At 37.2% G+C, this 20,433-nt stretch overlaps 2 protein-coding genes across 2 annotated transcripts; both read right to left on the minus strand.

The window, feature by feature from the left end:
* Positions 1-14,095: 14,095 nt before the first annotated feature.
* Positions 14,096-15,541, minus strand: LOC143629567 (receptor-like protein kinase ANXUR2). The gene is made up of 2 exons (XM_077098806.1): positions 15,320-15,541; positions 14,096-15,010 (listed from the first exon to the last, which is right to left on the minus strand). The coding sequence occupies exons 1-2, from the start codon at positions 15,539-15,541 to the stop codon at positions 14,096-14,098; spliced, it is 1,137 nt and encodes a 378-aa protein (XP_076954921.1).
* A 196-nt stretch (positions 15,542-15,737) lies between these two features.
* Positions 15,738-17,193, minus strand: LOC143629568 (putative receptor-like protein kinase At2g23200). Its single transcript, XM_077098807.1, has 2 exons — positions 16,450-17,193; positions 15,738-16,193 (listed from the first exon to the last, which is right to left on the minus strand). The coding sequence occupies exons 1-2, from the start codon at positions 17,191-17,193 to the stop codon at positions 15,738-15,740; spliced, it is 1,200 nt and encodes a 399-aa protein (XP_076954922.1).
* Between the last annotated feature and the right edge of the window lie 3,240 nt (positions 17,194-20,433).

Raw genomic sequence — 20,433 nt, forward strand, 5'->3', positions numbered from 1 at the left:
TAATTGAATATTTTGTAATTGTACTTGTACCCTTTGGTATTTTGTTGAAGATTGAGAACAAGAAAACAAATCTAAACAAATTGTTTAACGCTCGAAACTATCTAAACCCTAAACTTACCGTCGCCGCCACCCAACATCAACCTCAGAGCATCTCCATCATCAAAGTCAGACCCACCTCCTTACCAAGAGTAATTGAAGATTTGTGGTTAAAAATTGAATTGTACGTGGGGTGATACAGTTGTTGAATGAGATCTCGTTTCTTTTGGCGTATTCCAAATAATAAAGAAATAATTAGTTGTGGGGGACTGCAGATTCACAAGTGAAATAATTTGGTGTGCAATTATCATCATTATTATTATTATTATTATTATTATTATTAGGTCTACTGTTACAAGAGAGTAATATTTGAAGCAAGATTACACTTGCAGCAACTAGCATGTATCACTACGAAGTCAAGAACAACCTTATTAATGGTTTAAACAACGAACAATATCAACAATTTCTTGGAATGTTTGCTGCTAAAGGCACTCTGGTTGAAACCAAGGTCCCACCCATCGCCAACATGGAAGGTAAATTCGGTACCAGTAACAAGTTGGTTGTGGATTCGGGTTCTACTCATCACCTAACTCACGAATTCGATTTGTTTGATAATGATATGAAAAACACAAGTGAGTAGCCTGTTACAATACCCAACGGTTCATCTATTCTGGTAGAAGGAAGAGGGTCATGCATCCTACCCAACAGAATACGAAGTAAGAATGTTTTACACGTCCCATTGTTAACTTGCAATCTCTTATCTGTAAGTCGTTTGGCGAATAATTTGCAGTGTGTTGTAACATATTTCCCTGAATTTTGTGTTATGCATACCTTAACCTCAAGGAGGTTGACCGGGGTGGCTAAATGCAAGCATGGACTATATCAGATGAGCATGATGTGAAGCGAAAGAAAAGCAATGCCAACTGTTAGTGATTGATGGCATAAGCGTCTTGGACATGCTTCGCATGAAAAACTTTGTCCTTTGGACTATGTTAAGAATGGCTCTTTGGGAACAAACGGTACGTTATGTGATTCTTGCACTAGGGCTAAATTTACCAATTACCTTTTCAGATAAGTTCAATAAAAACCCAAGGTAGTTTTGAGCTTTTACATTGTGATATTTGGGGTAGGTATAGAACTCTTACACTCACAGGTGCCAACTATTTTTTAACCATAGTTGATGATTTTAGTTGGTCTATGTGGGTGTTCCTTTTATAACACAAGTCAGAAGCGAGTAATTGTTTGATTGGTTTATACAAAATGATTAATACACAGTTTAATAAGACCGTCAAAAGAATTAGAAGTGACACCGGCGGTGAATTTACCTCAAATAGAGTGCTCAACTTTTACATAGAGCACGGTGTTCTTCTAGAGATGACCTGCCCATACACCCCACAACAAAATGGAGTTGTGGAGCGGAAACACTGTCATCTCCTCGAAACGACAAGGGCTTTGAAATTTAAAGCTAAGTTGGCCACACGTTTTTGGGGAGAATCCATCATGATAACGGCCTACATATAAATCGGCTTCCTTCAAAAGTCATTGAAAATAAGAATCCTTATGAAATCGTTTATGGACAAAAACCTGATTATGGAAGTTTAAAGGTTTTTGGGTGCCTTGCGTATTATCGAAGCACCGAAACGAGGGGTGATGAGTTTGGGGAACGGGGTAGACCGGGAATATTTTTGGGTTATCTTCGGGGTACCAAGGGTTATAAGATTTGTGAAGTAAAGAATGGCAATATAATAGCATCTAGAGTCGTGAGGTTTGTTGAAAACACATTTCCTCATGACTCATACATCAATTAAGAGGTAGATGAAGAACCAGAAATTTTGAGTTTCCGACATGATATTATGATGATCAAAATCAACACGAAACCACATGCAATATGCATGAAGAGAACCAACTATAATCAAATAGCCCAAATAGTGGTGTAGACAAGAATATGCATGAATGTGATGTTCTCATGCAAAATGATACAAACAATGTCCATTTGCCACAAAACGAAGTGCTGACCCAAGTGGTAGAACCCACGACCCAAATTGAAAACATTGGGCAAGCCAATGTGACCGAACCGACAAGCCCAACAGAAACATAACAGGAAGAGCCCACTGGGGAAAACCGAACTAGAACTCGTCCTGCTTGACTCAATGATTATACTGTGAATCTCCCACCATACATTGATCAAGCTTCACCTGGGTCCAGTCAACAATCCTCGACGGTGTATCCTATCACCAATTTTATTTCTTATGATAATATTTCTGAATCACATAAAACTTTTTTTAAAGTCCACTAGTTTAAATAACGAGCCAAAGACTTTTAAGCAAGTTGTGCAAAATGAAATTTGGATAGAGGCGATGAAAAAAATAAATACATGCACTTGAGACAATGGCACGTGGACCCTTGAGGATCTAACGGAGGAAAAACGAGCCATGTAGTCAAAATGGGAGTATTATTAAATACACCCAAACGTGGAGATAGAAAGATACAAGGCAAGGTTGGTGGCAAAGGGTTTTACTCAAATGGAAGGAATTGATTTCCATGACACATTTGCCCCAGTGGAAAAACTTGTTACCTTTCGTACACTCTTAGTAGTTGTGAAGAAGAACTGGATAATTCATCAGTTGGATGCTAATGATGCCTATTTGCATGGAGACTTAGATGAAGAAATTTACATGAAAATACCACAAGGTTTTGACAAAGGGAAGGAAACAAAGGTTTGCAACCTAAAAGGATCCCTTTATAGGCTGGAACAGGCATCAAGGAATTGGTATCAAAAGTTTACATATGCTTTGCATGAGTTTGGATTTGAATAATCTAACTTGATCCCTCACTTTTTATATTTAAAACAACAATTACCTTTGTGGCGGCTCTTATTTATGTAGATGATGTTATTATAGTGGGTAACAACTCAAAGAAAATCGAGGAAACAAAGAGTTTTCTTGATAGGAAATTATGTATCAAGGACCTAGGTATTCTTAAATATTTTCTAGGAATCGAAGTAGCACGGACAAAAGATGGTCTTGTCCCTGGTCAAAGAAAGTATGTGATGGAAATTTTGAAGATAGTGGTATGTTGGGTTGTAAACCAGGTGCTTTTCCTATGGAACATAACACCAAACTTGGTAGGAGCGATGAAGAAGTGCGTGTTGAAGCTGGCAAGTACATACGATTAGTGGGTGGCCTTCTCTATTTACAAGCCACTAGACCAGACATTACTTATTCTGTCAACGTTCTCAGTCAGTTTGTTGCTGATCCTCGACATAATCATATGGAAGCAGCTATAAGAGTTCTTAGATACTTAAAGTCCACTCTTGGTCAAGTAATTTAACTTTCAAATAATGGTCGGGTGAATCTCATTGGGTATACCGATTCAGATTGTCTTGGGTGTCAAGATACAAGACGATCACGAACCGGTTATGTTTTTATTCTAGGACGGGCTCCTATTTCTTGGAAATTGAAAAGGCAATTCGTTGTATACAGGTCTTCCGCTGAAGCTGAATATCGGGCCATGGCATCGACAGTCATCGAGGTTTTATGGGTTCGATGACTCTTGAAATATTTGGATGTCTCCCAGACTGACCCAGCCCAATTATTTTGTGATAATCTAGCTGTCAAACATATAGAAAATAATCCTGTTTTTCATGAACACACAAGGCATGTCGCAATGGATTGCTACTTTGTTAGAGAAGGCTTGGAGTTAAAGGAAATTGAGCCGTTACACAATGATACTAAGGGACAAATTGCTGATTTGTTCACAAAGGCCCTTGGTGCTAAGCAATTGCGGACTCTACTCGACAAGTTGGGCATTTGTGACCTCCATGCTCCAACTTGCGGGGGAGTATAGAAAGAGATGATTTTTATTAACGTTTTTGTATTTAGTATTTTGTATTTGTATTTGTATTTGTACTTATACCGTTGGATATTTTTTTGAAGATTGAGAACAAGAAAAATAAACCTAAACAAATTGTTTACTATAAGCACTACTTCTACTATACATATATGTGTTTTGATATGTATTTTTCTTTGTTTTTTTTCTTTTTGGTTAATTCAACCTGCATCCCAGATCGATTATGTGATGTTGATATATGCAAAGATGAATGGGATTTTAGTATTCGATTTTCAAGGTTTCTCTTTTTATTGAGTTTATGTATCTTTGAAGCCGCCAAGTTTGGACCTTTTTAATGAATTTGAATATCCATTTACAGGAGCGTCTTCAAGAATTGATAAAAATTTTCAGTCAAAGTCGAAAGTTTTTAGGTCTTAAGTAAAAAGGTTTTTTTTGTTAAGTACAACAATTAAATTTTTAAATAAGCTTAATTGGTTACAATTTGGGTTGTGCAAAATTTTATTTCTTCTTAAAAGTAGGCTTATAGGAGTAAGTAATTGAGTTTGAATATTAAAAGTCCTTTTTTTCATGTATATATATATATATATATATATATATATATAATTCTTTTCAAAAGAATCAGGTCTACCAGAGTGATCAAGCCGGAAACCGCCAACCACCCATCCCTCCTTCAAAGACGGCCTTGTCTATTAGTCAATAAACCGGGTTCCCGCTCAATATATTTGTGACCGATACAATGTTTGACTTATTTTATTATTCTTGGTAAGATTGTATTGTTTATTGCTTTCCTATTGTTGTGATTGTTTCTTGTACGATAAGTCAAACTCTTTGTATTTATTTTTTTCTTGTATAATGAAATTAAAAATTCAGTTGATATTCTTATATGGTATCACACCAGGTTCCATAAAACACATCCGCCACCATCACCCACATCTCATACGCAAAATATTTCCGTCTACTCCCACCACACAAAACCTCATGTCTACTGTCGGCTCCAACGTTTCTTCTGCAATCGATACTATTCCCCTCAAAACACCCTCCTCTCTCACCACTTCAAGCCTCCACCAGCAAACTTCCGCGTTTGCAGCCCACACCCTCCGAGCCTAAAAACCTTGGCGCAACCATAAAAATTCACAAGTCGACGGCCTATTAACAACCCCACCAAAACAATTGATCACCACATCCAACACGAATAATACCCACCCTTTTCTTGGAAAATGCCAATTTTGCTTCAACAAAGGGCATTCCCTTACCTCATGTCATGCTTTTAAAAGGTCGTACCCCAACATTAATTTGACTTCTCTGCAAAACCAGTTGATATTCTTATATGGTATCACACCAGGTTCCATAAAACACATCCGCCACCATCACCCACATCTCATACGCAAAATATTTCCATCTACTCCCACCACACAAAACCTCATGTCTACTGTCGGCTCCAACGTTTCTTCTGCAATCGATACTATTCCCTCAAAACACCCTCCTCTCTCACCACTTCAAGCCTCCACCAGCAAACTTCCGCGTTTGCAGCCCACACCCTCCGAGCCTAAAAACCTTAACGCAACCATAACAATTCACAAGTCGACGGCCTATTAACAACCCCACCAAAACAACTGATCACCACATCCAACACGAATAATACCCACCCTTTTCTTGAAAAATGCCAATTTTGCTTCAACAAAGGGCATTCCCTTACCTCATGTAATGCTTTTAAAAGGTCGTACCCCAACATTAATTTGCCTTCTCTGCGAAAAGGTCCTGCTAACTTTACTCCACACGCAAACATAATGCACACAACAAGAAATACAACGGGGTGACAATCGTCCTTAGCTTTTTAATAGTGGTGCTTCTAACCACATCACCAGCGACCTCTCAGCTTTATCTCTACCGGCACCATATGATGGTACCCAAGAACTGGTCACTGGTGATGGTTCGTCTATTGCAATCACTCATATCGGTTCTTTAACACTTCACTTTGACACCATCACTTTAATCTTGCATAATGTTTTATGTGTTCCATCTATATCCCACAATATCCTATCTATATCTCGTTTATGTCCTGATAATAACATAATGATCCAATTCTTTTCTCTTGATTTTATTCTCAAATATTGCAATTGTACCCCCCCCCCCTTCTCCTCCTACAGGGATAACTAAACATGGGATTTACGAGATTTGTCCGAAAACACCACCTTTTGCTTTTAATGTCTAGCCCAATAAATCACCCTTGTGGCATCGTCGGCTTCGAATAATGAGTCATGTAATTCTTGTTGCACAAATAAAAGCCACAAGCTTCCTTTTATTGTTTTGTCTATTACTTCTAAAGAACCGTTACAACTTTTATTTTCGTATGTTTGGTCTTATCCTGTTTTTTCTTATGATGGTTACAAATAATACACAATCTTTGTCGACCATTATACCAAATACACATGGATTTACCCACTTAAAAATAAATCTGATTCTCTTATCCAACATCTCGTTGAAAACTATTTTCAACGAAAAATAAAAGAAAAAAATTCAGACAACAGAGAAGAATATATCAAACTAGTTTCTCATCTTGCTTCTTGTGGTATTTCTCATCTCACCTCCCCTCCTTACACACCCAAATATAATGGCTATGCCAAACATCGACATTGGAACATAGTTGAAATGGGTTTAGCGTTACTATCTCTTTCTAAAATGTCCCTTAAATTTTGGCCATTTGCCTTCACCACTGCTGCCTACGTAATCAATCGCTTACCAACCTCTACTCTTCAAAACGACTCCCCGTTTTTTTCACCTTTTCCAAATATTACCAAACTACACCAAACTTCGCAGCTTTGGTTGCCTTTCTTAAATTCGATTACGACCTTAAAATTCCCATAAACTTCAACCAAAATCTAAACCATGCATTTTTGTCGGCTATTCGTCTACTCAAAGTGCTTATTATATTCTTGAACCTCAAACCGAAAGGGTTTACGTAACTCAACATGTTCACTTTGTTGAAACAAAATTTCCCTACGAAACTATATCCAACTCTTTGACACCACCACCCCAACCCGAACACTTGGTTACCCCTAATTGTTTAACTTGAACCCCACTAATACATACCCCACCACAAATATCCAAACTCCAAACGAGACCCCCCCCCCCTACTCCTCTCCCAAATTTATCTTCCAACACTACTACAATAAACCAAACCACCTCTACATGCCCTTCCGAACACACCCCACCAAACGAACTCTCCACATCTAATCCATCTTCAAACGAACCCCCAAGCCTAGCCACCTCTCCCACCCAATCCACTTCTTCTCACACTGCCTCTAATTTCGTTTCTCCTAGCACATCCTCTAATCCCATCCCCACCTCAAATGGCATCGGTCTCTCATCCCCCCTCACACTTGCACTTAGCCCGATTATTAAACCAGCTACTCTTCGTCTCATTCTTTCTCTTGCTACCTCTCATAATTGGTGTCTCCGCCAACTAGACATTAACAACACCTTCCTTCAAGGCACCTTAACGTGGACGTTTTTATGTCTCAACCGCCTGGCTTCGCTGATCTTTATCTTCCAATTCACGTGTGTAACTGAATAAGGCTATATATGGTCTTCATCAAGCATCACGTGTGTGGTATGATGAAATAAAATCATACCTTCTCTCGGTGGATTCCACCCACCCATTTCCGACTACTCTTTCTTCGTCTCATTCTTTCTCTTGCTACCTCTCATAATTGGTGTCTCCGCCAACTTGACATTAACAACACCTTCCTTCAAGGCACCTTAACCGTGGACGTTTTTATGTCTCAACCACCCGGCTTCGCTGATCCTTCTCTTCCAATTCACGTGTGCAACTGAATAAGGCTATATATGGTCTTCGTCAAGCATCACGTGTGTGGTATGATGAAATAAAATCATACCTTCTCTCGGTGGGATCCACCCACCCATTTCTGACTACTATCTCTTTGTCAATCGTGTCACTAAATCACCAATTTTCCTTCTTTTCTATGTCGATGATATCATCCAGACCGGACCAAACACTTAACTCATAAACTAATCCATTAATTCTCTCTCTAGTTGTTTTTCTCTAAAGGACCTCGGTAAGCTCTCTTACTTTCTTGGTGTGGAAGTTATTCCCCAAAACAACGGTCTTTTTCTTTCTTAATCTAAATAAATCCTGGATTTGTTAAATCAAGATAACATGAGTGATTGTAAAACGGCTGCCACCCCAATGTCCTTCTCTAACCATCATACACTTGCTGATGGCACACCCCTACCGTCATCAATTTAGCATTGTGCTTTTCTTGGAGCTTTACAATACATATTCCTCACCCGACCTGATGTGTCATTTTCCGTTAAAAATTCTCTCAGTTTATGTACAAACCGACAAATATACATTGGTCCGCTTTGAAACTATTACTTCGATATCTTCATGGTACTTTTCATCACAGGTTATTCTTTAAACAAAACTCTCTACTTTATCTTAAACAAAACTCTCTACTTTATCTTCATGCGTTTACCGATGCTGATGGGCTAACGATAGATCCACCTATTGGAGTACATCGGGGTACATTATTTATCTAGGATCAAACTTGGTTGCTCGGAGCTACAAACATAAACCAACTTTAGCAAGATCCTCTACTTTATCCACCACCACTGAAGTGCAATGGTTTATATCTCTATTATCCGAACTTGGTTATAGGTCCACTACCACGATCACTATATATTGTGACAATCTGAGCGCTACACATTACTCGCTTAATCTGGTATTTCACTCGCACATGAAACACCTTGTTCTTGACTTCCACTTAATTTGTAAGAGAAAAGGTTCAACAAGGTACTATCGGGTCACACGTACTTCTGGTGATGGTCAACTAGCTGACGCCCTCACCAAGCCATTGCCGAAAGCTCGGTTTCATAATCTACTATCCAAGATTGGCCTAGCCTCTCGAACGTCCATCTTGTAGAGGCATATTAGTCAATAACCCGGGTTCAGGGTCAATATATTTGTGACCGAGACAGTGTATGACTTAATGTTTTATTCGTAGATAAGATTGCATTGTTTATTGCTTTCCTATTTGTTGTGATTATTTCTTGTACGATAAGTCAAACTCTTTGTATTCATTTTCATCTTGTATAATGAAATAAACAATTCAGTTGATATTCTCATATTGTCCATTTCAATATCCGAACTAGAACACCCCTACTCTCTGTTATGCTTTTCTGGTATATTTTATCTTGTTCAGGTCGGCTATAATGCGAAAATACGCAGGAATTTTGGAGCCCGATGAATCTCGTCTGGTACAGTCATAAGACGTTTTCATGTGATGCCCATTGCCTCAGCGCCTTGGTGTGTTGTTGGTAACTACGCATTCAGTGGCTTAGATTGAGTATGTGATATCCAAATATCAAACTAAAATTTAGGGTATGTTTGGCAGGAAACTTTTAGGAGTTTTTAGGAGCTTCAAGCTTTTAAAAAAAACTCATACTCAATTAAAAGTCTTATTTGGTTCAAGGAGCTTGAAGCTTTTAGGTTAGAAGAAAAAGCTTAAAGCTTAAAGCTTCTAATAGTACCGTTTAGAAAGAGCTACAAGTTTTTAGTATTTTAATTTACTTAAATAACCTCCCAAAATAAATATATTTACTATTATTGCTTTTAGTTATTCCCAATTTAGTAATTTTATACATTTTAATAAAATTTCCAGCTACTCTACCAAACATCTATATATATCTACAAAGCTACAGCTAACGGCTACCAGCTTCAAGCCACCAGCTTCCAGCTACAACTAACAGCTAGTTTTGCCCAACATACCCTTAATTTTAAAGACACATTGTATTTTAATCTAATATTAATTAAGATATTAAACTTTTAAAAATAAAGAGATTAAAAATAACATGGTGTAAATAGGTTGCAAGTAAAAGTTAAAAGTCTTGACCTTAAAAAGTGGCCGATGTTTAAAGCTAATTATTATCATCCAGGTTGGGCTAGCAATTTAGACACAATACACGAAACGAACCTACAGGATTTTAACAGGTTTCAGGTATGGCTTTAACAAGTTTCATCTACTAAACTGTTAGACATGAATCGACCTGTTATTTTGCGTGTCTAAACATGTAAAATACATGTTTACCTGTTAAGTAACCGTTCGTACATGATTAGATTGTCTTATAAATAAAACTATATAATAATATAATATGTTATATACCTTAAATAATTAACCATACATTTTTATACCAAACAATTAAATACGACGCATATCATTCCAATCCAACATCAAGTAGACGACGCACAAACCCTTCTCCGATTCTCCCTCTCCGGATCTCGGGTAGTTTAGTGGTTCCCCTCCACATCTCTATATTCGCGACACTTCAATTCTCCGGTCTTATCTTGTCTTATCGTGTATACCTGGTATTAAGATGTTCGTGTTCGGGATTGGGATACGGGTACATGATAAGTTTTCATGTCGTGTACAACTATACATATGTTTCATATTCGTGTTTTATCATGTACATGTATATACGATATGCGAACCCTACATAGAGATGAGCAACCCAACAACTCCATTGTTTGACTTATGAACGGTAATAGGTAGGAATTGGTAATACACACCCGTTACCAAGTACATATTTACCCGCAAGTGTCAACCATACCTCATATCTTTATGTGGTTACAAAATTTTCCGTTGAGATGCCCATATCTCAAAATCCCATCTTAAATCACATTCAAAATTGACTTACAGTATCAAACAGTTAACCACACTTCTAATAATTCAATGATTTTTAATAAATGCAAGTTTGTAACAACTAACAACTAACATGTATTTACTCTCTCTTTGTTAGGATTAAACGCACACACGAAACTGAACAAACACACGAAAGCAGTAAACGAACACGAGGATTTAACGTGGTTCGGTCTAAACTGACCTACGTCCACGGGTGGCAACTAGGTATTTCTTTATTGAGTGACCAAATATTACAAGTACATAATGTTGTTTATATAGAGACTGAACTAGGGTTAGTAAATTATTATGCAAGAAATCTAAACCGGGCCGGGCTTGGGCCCGACCGCCCACACCCGTCTCCTCTTTTGACTTCATATAATAAACCGGGCCAACAAGGCCTACGAACCCAACAATCTCCCACTCGGAGGCCTTGAGTACTCTCGTCTGCACTCCTGATTGTACTTCTGTAATCTGAACATTAAACTTCTTCTAGTTGCCACCGCCTTCTCATCAATTAACCAGAAGGCCCGTTGAAGCTCCCCGGAGCTCCAACACGTCAGTCACGGCTGAAACTGCCCCTGACCCATTCTCTGTCCCTACCGGCTCCCACTGTAACGAACTACCGGATCCTGAGATAACCTGAGAACAAACACTCTCCATATTCAGCAAGTAATTCATTGGAGAGACTTTTACAGCTGGAATACTGGTTTTCTTAATCCACTGTCGACCTGGAACTGTAACTGAAACACGACCTGTGCTCCCACTGTCACGATGTCCCCCAACTGATTTAACCTTCCTAGCTCGTTCATCCTGAATCTTCACTTTGGCTCTGGGTTAGTTACTTGCAAAACGAACCTTCTTCTGCCCACGAGATTCTGTGAACCGGATTTTGTCATTCACCAAAACTGGATCCACTCCTTTCGGTGACATGCCGACCATATACAATGAACCCATTTTCGTGCCACGAGCAACCACAAGATTCCCTTTGACTACTTTCCACTGCCCATTCCCGAACTTAACATCGTGCCCTTGGTCATCCAACTGCCCAACTGAAATCAAACGTTTCTTCAAACTTGGAATAACCCTCACGTCTTTCAAAGTCCAAGAAGTACCAGCTGAAGTTATCAAATCAACGTCTCCCATACCCGTAACCTCTAAAATATCATCATTCGCTAGTCAAACCTTTCCAAAATCCCCAAATTTAAGATTCTTCATCGTTTCACTACAGTGAGTGGCATGAAACGATGCACCAGAATCCATCACCCAAGCATCAACGCTACTCTCAACACTACAAACCAAAGCCTCATCACTACTGACCCCATCATCTGTGTCGTCTTCTGTAACGTTCACCTCTTTCTTACCATTCGGACACTGATTCTTGAAGTGTCCTTTCTCTTTACAACCCCAACATTCAATATCCTTACGAGTCTTAGACTGACTCCTCTTCCTGCTCCCACTGCCTCGCTGTTTTCCCCTACCTCTACCTTCTGTGACTAGCATATTGCCTGATGATTCACCTGAACTTCTGCGTCTTGAATCTTCTCCCAGAATCAGATCTCGAATCCCATCGAAAGTAATATTTGTAGACGAACTACAAACTGCAGTCACTGTTTGCGACCAACTGTTGGGCAAAGAGGATAATAACAAGAGGCCTTGAACTTCATCATCAAACTTAATGTCAACTGACACTAAGCGGGGCAAGATCGAATTAAGATTATTGATATGAGTTGTAACTGACCCACCCTCTTTCATTCTTGTTGTCACTAGCTCTCGGATAAGATAGACTTTATTCGCTGCCGAAGGCTTCTCATACATGTTGGATAGTGCGTCCATCATACCACGGGCTGTGGTTTCTTTCATGACGTTAAACGCCACATCTTCCGACAACGACAATGTAATACAAGCCCTAGCTTTCTTGTCTAACTTCTTCCAATCTGCTTCTGACAACTTTTCTGGTTTTTCATCCTCAAACACTACATCCAAGTCTTTCTGACAAAATAGTGCCTCAATCTGCATCTTCCACCAACCGAACTTCTGTCCGTCAAACTTCTGTATCGAAACCTTTCCGTCTTCTGCCATAACAATGACTAAAACGAAAAACTGGATAAAAACAGAGACAGACACAACAATGGCACGAGCCTGAACTTAACGGTTGTCCTACTGAACTCTGTTAAAAATCAACCTATTTAAACCGCAACGGAAATACGAACTGTAAATCAGAAACTGAAATTTTAAACTGAAACGATAAAACCTGACAAACGCGGTTGGCACTGGTTCTCTGTTTCTTTAAATGACTCCCTCTGATTGACAACGGTTCTTCAATGAAAAATAGAATCCTGATTCAACTTGTTCTTGGTTCGTTAACTTGCTTAATCGGTAATGAAACAACCCACACCAATAACAAAGATCGAAACAACGATCTATATTGGCCAAACAAAAAGTTCAGAACTGATCTGGTAACAAAACTCCCTTTTGGTAAAATATGATCTTGACCAAAAATAATATATTTGGCTAACCTGCCAAAAAATATACGTACCACCCAAATTAAACCAATTGGGCCTTTTAATCTAAAGCCCAAATAAAAAATTATTTAGCAGGCCTTTACTAAGCCCAATAAGGAGGGTCTGGTAGCAACAAGAATTTTTTGGTCAAACGAGGTCACATCACACCGCTGCTTTCCCACAAAAGTAATTTAATACGACTGCAACTTCAGCTCCGCGTTCTGATCTTCTATGGTGGCAATGGAACTGCCAACAATGAACCGATCAACGGAGGGAAACTAGCGATGGTACACGGTGGCGACGCGCAGATGACTTTCGAACAGAACCTCCACAAAAAGAACGTCGGTGGCTGGGAAAAAACCCTAACCGACTGTGACGACGGCGAACAGAAACTGACGGAACCCTAGCTCCGACTTCCGCGGCCGCGATGAGCAGAACTGGTTCACGCGTTCTCGTGTGATCCGAACCTAAGCTCTGATACCACTTGTTAGGATTAAACGCACACACGAAACTGAACACACACACGAAAGCAGTAAACGAACACGAGGATTTAACGTGGTTCGGTCTAAACTGACCTACGTCCACGGGTGGCAACTAGGTATTTCTTTATTGAGTGACCAAATATTACAAGTACATAATGTTGTTTATATAGGACTGAACTAGGGTTAGTAAATTATTATGCAAGAAATCTAAACCGGGCCGGGCTTGGGCCCGACCGCCCACACCCGTCTCCTCTTTTGACTTCATATAATAAACCGGGCCAACAAGGCCTACGAACCCAACACTCTTAAGATTACATATTATATAATATATAATTTTTATACGTTACCCATCCCAAATTTTTCAAGTTTATCCATTTTGTTTAGGTTCTTTTACCATGGCGATTTTAACCTAAATTTAAGTATAATAGAAAAAAATAACTTGAAAAAAGAAATCAATGCAAGAATGATGAAGGCAAATAAATGATAAAAAAAAAGTTAAGAAGGGTCTTACAATACTTTCACGTCGCAGCTAAAATTCTAGTGCTTTCTCAAATTCACGAACAATAAAGTCAATATCTGGGCGGTCTGCTCGATCCTCTTTTAAGCAAGAATATGCTATGTTTGAGTATTTGAGAAGTGATTGTGCGGACATCTGATTCCATTGTAGACATGAATGGATTATTTCCTGAAGTGTTTCTTTTTCATAATGATACTTGGCTAGTGGAGCTAGAAAGCTGTTAGCCTCATCCGGAATAAACGCTTTCCTCCCGCACAACATTTCAAATAAAACGATGCCTAATGAATAGATATCCGACTTGTGTGTCACACCTCCCGTCTTTTCAATTGCTGGGTCCATACACCCCATTGAGCCAATATGTTCACAATGGCGCACACGGTCCTTATTGTACATTGGTTGTTTAATGGAAACTTCAAAACTTGATAACTTGGCTTCCCAATTCTCGTCTAATAAAATTGTGTTGCTATTGATGTTACAATGTATAATAGCATAATCACGTACCTTGTCATCATGAAGGTAACTCAACGCACGAGCAATACCTACACATATTCTCAATCTTTGCATCCACGTGAGGTTCAGGTTGTTTAGATATTGCCCGAGACTTCTGTTTGCTTCATACATGGTTATAATAATCTTCTCGTCTTGCTCGTCACAAAATCCAACAATGGAGACTATATTTTTAGGTTTCTGATCATAAAGCACTGAAATTTCCCTCAAGAACATGAGATCTACTTCCCCATGCTTACAATCAAACCTTCGTGCAACAATCTTAATCTCCTTTCCGAACATCAAGAGTCGTCCTTTATATGTGGTACCAAATTTACCGTGTCCGGTGATGTTATCTACATGAAAGTTGTTGGTGGCCTCTACTACTTCTTTCAATGTGATTTGTAAAAGAGTGAACTTGGTCATTGTTGATGCCATGTTCTGTTTTTCAAGTACAAAGTATTGAAAAAAAACACAATGAGTTACGAATGATATATTAAACTCTTAGTTCAATACACCTGTTATAATATGCATACCATTTTATTCGGTTAAATTGATTATAAAGGATTAAAGGTTTTATAATATTTTATAAATATATATTTGGCCGTGTACTGGTTTCATAAGAATCTACAGTATTCCATATGCCCCTACATTCTACGTTTCTTCTTGTCACTAGATTAATGGCCTATATATATACCTATTAACATGAACACAAATCGAAGATATTGTTTATAGGCATTTAAAACTTACTTGAATTTCCAATGCATTCTCGAGTTTTGCTAACACCTTTTTTGTTGTCGGCCGTTCTTCCCTTTCATCATGTAAGCATTGGTGGGCAATATTTTGAAATATAGTCAAAGACTTTTGCTGGATTGGCTTCCTTATTTTTTCAAAAACCATCTCATTTAGCTTTCCTTTTGCAAAATTTTCTTTAACGAAATCTTGTAAATAGCGGCGCTTTATAGACGTCATACGTTGATTTTCCGCACAAGATCTCAAATAAAACCACACCAAATGAATAAATATCAGATTCAATAGTAAGGAATTGTGACTTTCTGTAAAGTGGGTCCAGGTATCCCTCTGTGCCACATACATAATCAATGACGTACTCTGTTTCCTTAGTTATAGGACTTATTAAAGATAGTCCAAAATCAGCAAGTTTTGCTTTCTAATGAGTGTTTAGCAAAATGTTGGCGGTTTTGATATCCCTATGTATCACTTTAGCTTGTTTTCCATCTCCTCCATGAAGGAAATCCAAAGCCCTTGCAACATCAATGCATATATTAAGTCGGTCTATCCATGTAAGATCAACATTCTTCAAATAATTATCAAGACTTCCTCGGGATGCATACTCGTAAACAATAATGTTTCCAACATTTTCGTCACAATAACCTATAAGACCGATGATATTTTCGTGCTTATACTCCGAAAGAATTTGGAGTTCAGTCAAGAATTGTTGTTTCCCTTGGCCATACGTCGTATCCAATCGCTTTGCAACAATTGTTTCACCTTTAAGGTTTCCTATATACACATTCCCAAAACCTCCTCCACCAATACGATGATTAAAGTTTTTTGTGGCCAGTTGTATGACTTCAAGTGAAATTCCAAGTTTGTCCTTGTTGGCCTATTAACCATGAAATAATGATAATAACTTGTTAATATACAAATTGATGGTTCTAATCATCTTTGAAAATAATAATAAAAGTCGGTATATGCTAACAGAAAGCAATAGCTTGGTAATATTCATTTTAGTAGTGGAACTGTGGAAGGCTACAAATTGGTGAAAAACTAGTGCCAGGTGGTTTATTTGGTGTTTAAAATTGTGGGGGAAATCCTTACAGAAAAACTATATAGCTTAAATATTGAATACGTTGACTTACTTGAAAAGATAAAGCTTTCTCAAGTTCCTTCACGACTTCTTTCATTGTTGGACGTTTGTCTTGAGATTCCATCACACACTTATATGCGATTTCAATATATGTGTGCAAAGAATCCTTGTTGGGTCCTCTATTTAAGATAAAATTGTTTTCACATGTTTCTTCCTTAATTATAGGATCTATCTTTTCTTCCAGTGTTCCATTGCGGTAACTTTGTCTTGCCACATGGGCCAAATATCCGTCAGTTCCCGTGTCATAACGTGGGTCAGAGGCTTTTGCTCCAAATAAAATTTCAAACAAAAGTACTCCGAAACTATACACATCCGATTCTCTTTTTAACCTACAAGTCTTCTTATACTCTGGATCAATGTAGGCTTCTTTGCCACCAATTCCGTCTACATACAGAGCTTCGTCCTTTTGATTTGGAGGAAGGAATATGGAAAGCCCAAAGTCAAAAATCTTTGCCCCGTGCTCCTCGTCCAACCCAATGTTGAGACTCGATATTTGACGGTTTATAATCACCTTTTGGTCTTCAATCTCATGGTGAAGGTAGTTCAATGCCCATGCAACAGCATTGCTGATTTTTAAACGTATTTCCCAAGTCAATAAACCCCTTTTATTGACGTTTTCCAGATAATCAACAAGGTATCCATAAGAAAGATCGTCGGTGATAAGGATCATCTCAAAAGCTTCAAAACAATATCCAAGTAGAGACACTATGTTGTCATGCTTAACAGCGGTAAGCATTTCAATTTCAGTAAAGAAATTTTCTTCTCCATACACCCCACGTATAGAAGAGTACCGTGTAATAATCACACTCTTTCGTCCCTTGGAGTTCTCCCCTTCCCTAGATGAAGGATTTTATTTACCAAAAAGGTCTAGTTCTGCTCTATACATAGTTTATGCATCTCGAGTTGCAATTATGTAATCATGTGAAAATGTATTGGTTGCTAACTGAATATCACTAAGACGAATCTTCAAGTGTTCAAACTTCTTTCCCTGCAAATACGAGACAAAGGAAATGGAGAGTTACTACCTATGCTTGCTACAAAATGAGAACAAACTGTATCCTCATCATTTTGTTGTTTAAGAATATATATTAATATATATTTATGGGATATTAGATTTTAACAATTTAAATTTGGCCTTTTGGCCATCATTAATTCCAACTTAAGAAATTCTCTATGTTAATATCAACTTTCATCATATTGGCCTTCTATGAGCCTTTTCCTAATGCAGACTAACCCGATTAGTTTTTGGGCAAAATGTGTCTAAAAAACTTTTGTTTAATATACACCAAGTTTATTTTTTCTCTCCAACTAGGGGTGCAAGCGAGTCGAGACAAGCTCGAGTTCGACTCGCTTCTATCTTTATTTCTTAAGTTCGAGTTCGACTCAAGAGTGATTATTCAGGCTTGAGTTTAGCTCATTTACCATGTATCAATCAATTTTACATATTTATAATTAAAAATATATATAAAAATCATATTATATAATATCTATTATTTATTTATTTTCTCCTTACAATATATTAATTAATAATAAGATAAATTTTCAAACTCTAATTCATAAACCTATAATCTGCACGGCGACGATGGTGGTGGCGGAAAAGCTGACGGTGGTGGAGGCGGAAAAGCTGACGGTGGCGACAGTGATGGCAGCAACGGTAGTGGTGGCGGCAGCAACAGAGGTGACGGTGGAAGTATCACGATGATGGCGGCGACGATGACAGTGGCGGCGGAAACGGAGGTGACGGTGGCGGCGAAGGTGGCAGTGCCGACACTGGTGGCAGTGCCGTGGCGGCGATGTTGACAGTGGTGGGGTAGTTTTTGAAGTTTATTTTATTTTCATTTGTCCCTCTTAAGTTGGAGAAATGATAAATTTTGCTCTAAAAGTAACGACTTAGTGACTGCTAGGAAAATGCTCGGTGGAAGACGATAGAATGAAAGTTGGAATTAATCTAGGGAATTTCTTAAATTGGGATTAATACTGGCTAATAGGCCAAAGTTTGGATTATTAAAATCCAATATCCCTATATTTATTTACTAGACGGGTGACCGCGCGATGCAACGGGTATTTGAACACAATCCCGGGTAATTACGTAACAGGAATTTGGTGTTAATTGTTTCGTTTGAAACCTTAAAACCATTTTAACCAGTCATTTGTTAGAGTTCACGGTTGGTTTTTTTAAAACTTTCGGTTTCAAATTTTTACGGTTCAATTTTGATTTTTGATGGCAAAAAAATGTTACAACGGTTTGACTCAAAGGTTTAACTTAAAACATTCAAAACCGAAGCTCGAACACCCATATGTAACATGTTACATTTTTCAGTTGAAAAAAACTACAAAAATATCATACTTAAATTAAAGAGAATAAAATGTTGTTTTTTTAGTTAAACTTTTTAAAAAAAAATATATTGATGTATGAAAAAGTTATGACCGTTTAAAAATCACAGGTGTGCAGTTGGTTAAAAGTTAAAATAAAAGGTAATATATAGTTAAAGATAAGGGGGCAAACTTACAACTATTTTTTAATTTAACTAAAGTTAAATGTAGAAAATTGTAAATATATTAAATGAAACGTGAGATTTTTTACGTGAAAGACTATATTACCCTTTTTCAACATGCATTATAGTTGTACATTGTGTTAAATACTTTCTAATTTACTTAAAATTGAAATGTCTTAATTTGCACATCACTCCTATATTATACGGAGTATATAGTATATATATAGATATGTGGCCATTATAATCATTTTTATAATAATAGATTAAAATATTAATTATACCTTATTTATATTAGTTTAGTAATTATTAATGGACCATATTATCCTTACTAGCTAATAAAAGGTTTCCTCTTGGGTCTATATAAAGATAGATTAAAATTAACATCATAATCTAATCAAATACACATCAGAAATTGTGTCCCTCCTCTCTCCTGAAACCGGTTCCTCTTAAGAACCATAATCATATCCTTAACTATATATCCTAAAGGGGCTCGACTAAGCTAACAATCATGTCGACTGGATCACATACCTCTACTGTTGCTACCATCTCTGCTATAACATGGACACGATTTACATTATATTCATTGTTGTTGTTATTGCTGTTATTATTATTATTATTATTATTTTGAAAAACTAATCAACATGTGGTAAAAAGAGCGATGTTGATTGATCAGTTTTATTTTTTCTTAAATCTAGAATTGAATCAGAAGACATGAACTAAAATTTGATAAACCCTACATTTTTTGTTTTATGTTTTCATGTATTATTAGAAAAATAGTATATGAAACTGTTTAAAATCACTAAAATTCATATTTAATAAACCCTAATAGTTTCAAAATCTGTTAAAATCATGTTTAAAGATTTTAATTCCAGATTTTTAATATACTTAATTGTTAAAATTTTCAATGATCTTCTTCGAGTTCATCATAATTATTTAAAATTATAGCATGTTTTGGGTTAAATATGGGATAAAATCTACTAATGATTAGTTAGAGAAATACTTTTTTTTAAATCTTAAAAATCACTTAAGAGTTTTGGTATTTTCTTAAAATATTTGAATTCTCTTAAAAATAGCTAACAGATATAATTGTTAATCTCTAGGAAATTTGAATAATATCTTATCATTATCCTTTTAGTTTACGAAATTAGTTTAGGGATCAAATAGTTTACGGAATTAACCGTATGGGTTTTATTAGTTTTTCGTGTTTTTAGTTTATGATAATATTAATTTTTGGATTCTCGAGTTCTTGAGTTTTGGAATTTATGGCCTTATACAAGTTTTCGGAATGGTTTATTAATCAATTTTCAGATTTACTATAATAATCCTGAAAACATGACATTACTTAAAAACAATCATCTTCCCGTGAACGCTCTAATTTTTAAAAAACTCATTACTTTACCCGAAAACCCATATTACTCGAAAACCCATTAACCAAGAACCCACATCATCCATTAACTGAAAACACCATTTCTCGAAATCCT

Source organism: Bidens hawaiensis, unplaced genomic scaffold (assembly GCF_021521415.1).
Source record: "Bidens hawaiensis isolate Kalapana, Puna unplaced genomic scaffold, B.hawaiensis_p1.1 tig00005306_1, whole genome shotgun sequence".
In the NCBI taxonomy this organism is placed as follows: Eukaryota; Viridiplantae; Streptophyta; class Magnoliopsida; order Asterales; family Asteraceae; genus Bidens; species Bidens hawaiensis.

Coding starts and splice junctions, on each gene's coding strand:
- LOC143629567 (XM_077098806.1), bottom strand. CDS start 15,541: ATGACGTCTATAAAGCGCCGCTATTTACAAGATTTCGTTAAAGAAAAT. Junction 15,011..15,319: donor AGAATGCATTGGAAATTCAA/GTAAGTTTTAAA, acceptor CTTGAAAAACAG/AACATGGCATCAACAATGAC.
- LOC143629568 (XM_077098807.1), bottom strand. CDS start 17,193: ATGCTTACCGCTGTTAAGCATGACAACATAGTGTCTCTACTTGGATAT. Junction 16,194..16,449: donor AGAAAGCTTTATCTTTTCAA/GTAAGTCAACGT, acceptor CATGGTTAATAG/GCCAACAAGGACAAACTTGG.